Source organism: Mandrillus leucophaeus, unplaced genomic scaffold, assembly GCF_000951045.1.
Source record: "Mandrillus leucophaeus isolate KB7577 unplaced genomic scaffold, Mleu.le_1.0 Scaffold68, whole genome shotgun sequence".
NCBI lineage: Eukaryota > Metazoa > Chordata > Mammalia > Primates > Cercopithecidae > Mandrillus > Mandrillus leucophaeus.
This window is the reverse complement of record NW_012107363.1, coordinates 3,369,906-3,371,311: the sequence shown is the minus strand read 5'-3', so window position 1 is coordinate 3,371,311 and position 1,406 is coordinate 3,369,906. Positions and strand designations below refer to the sequence as shown.

Genomic DNA, 1,406 nt, shown 5'->3' with positions numbered 1-1,406 from the left:
GAATAGGAACTGTTACAGGGAAGCACAACCAAGCCCGAGTGAAGACCTGTCTTTAACCTAGTTACTCCTTGGGAATGAAAACAGCTCAGAAGAACCTGAGATAAGGAGACTCAGCAACGAAACGTCAACGAGCAGCAGCACAACCTGCTTTGTGACCAAGTCTCTCGGACACAGGACCAGCTGCCTCTGACACACGCAGCTCCCCGTGCAGAGGCAACTGTGGCTGCAGAGGCTCCACCGATGGGTAGACTTCCCCTTCAAAGACAAACCCTCATGTTTTCAGAAGACAACTTCCAAAAAGGACACCTCTTTTGGCACCGGATATAAATACTGTAGAATAATCACAGTGCCAATCAGTGCTGGCCAGTAGAGATATAATGTGGATAATCTCAGAAATTTTGTATTTTCCAGTAGTCATATTTTAAAAGGTAAAATAAAACAGGTGGAATTTATTTTAAATTTAACCCAATATAGATGATATGCAAACATTTCAAAAATTGGAAATACCCACATTTCAAGTGCTTGACAACTGCATGCAGCTAGTGGCTACCCTTTTGGACATCACTATTTAGAAGACAAAGCATTCCCCAGTCATTCACCTGGTAACTCCTCTACTTCTCACCTGGCTGCAATGACAGGTATCCATGGTGTGAGTTCATCAGAATGGTTACCGATTAACCAATCAACATCAGGGAAAAGGGTCTTATCGTTGGGTGTGATTGCATCTTCCTAAAGGAGTAACAAAACAAGACAAAATGTTTTGTGAATCAATGTAGAGCTACTGCGTGGGCAGGACACGGGGGGAGGGTACAGGCTCTGGGGTCACACAGCGCAGAGCTGTAGTTCACCTGCTACACGACCAGGAATGGGGAAGTCAATGTATCTGCCCTAGGTCTGCCTAGAGGGCAAGAAATGCTGGCAACTTTTAGGGAAATCACTGGAGAAACTAACACTCTTTTCTGAGTGCTAATCGCCTTTTGATCATTTAAAAGCTGATTTTTCCATAGGCATAAGAAGGAGCTCTAGGAGAGATGGCCACTGAATGGTTTCACCTCTGGCAGAGTATGGGGACAAGCAATGGCTTCAGAGGAGGTGAATGGAAGGCAGAGAAGTCTGAGGGTGATTTAAGTGCACAATACAACACAGGGGTCTCACCTCACAGGCCTTTCAATCTAGGAAACCAAGTCTAAGAAGAGACAGAGGGAGAACTTACACATGTCAATACATGTAATTCTTTACCATTAGGCTATTTTTGTAAACTATCATGAAGTGATTAAGATCCCCCTGAAGAGGCACTCTAACCATTCTGACAAATTCTGCAGTTAAGCTGAGGACAGCTTGCTTTTACGATTTCAGAACTTTGAATAGGCACCCTACCCTTTCTGATCTTAGCAGGCCATCATTAA

General features: G+C 44.0%; 1 protein-coding gene across 1 annotated transcript in view; it reads right to left on the bottom strand.

Moving 5' to 3' along the window:
- The window catches only part of TRMT44 (tRNA methyltransferase 44 homolog (S. cerevisiae)), a 38,977-nt gene that overhangs the window by 14,827 nt on the left and 22,744 nt on the right, over positions 1 to 1,406 (bottom strand). Inside the window, exon 7 of the mRNA XM_012002193.1 lies at positions 623 to 729. Within this exon, the coding sequence (XP_011857583.1) occupies positions 623 to 729 (107 nt within the window). The remainder of the gene's footprint in view (positions 1 to 622; positions 730 to 1,406) is intronic.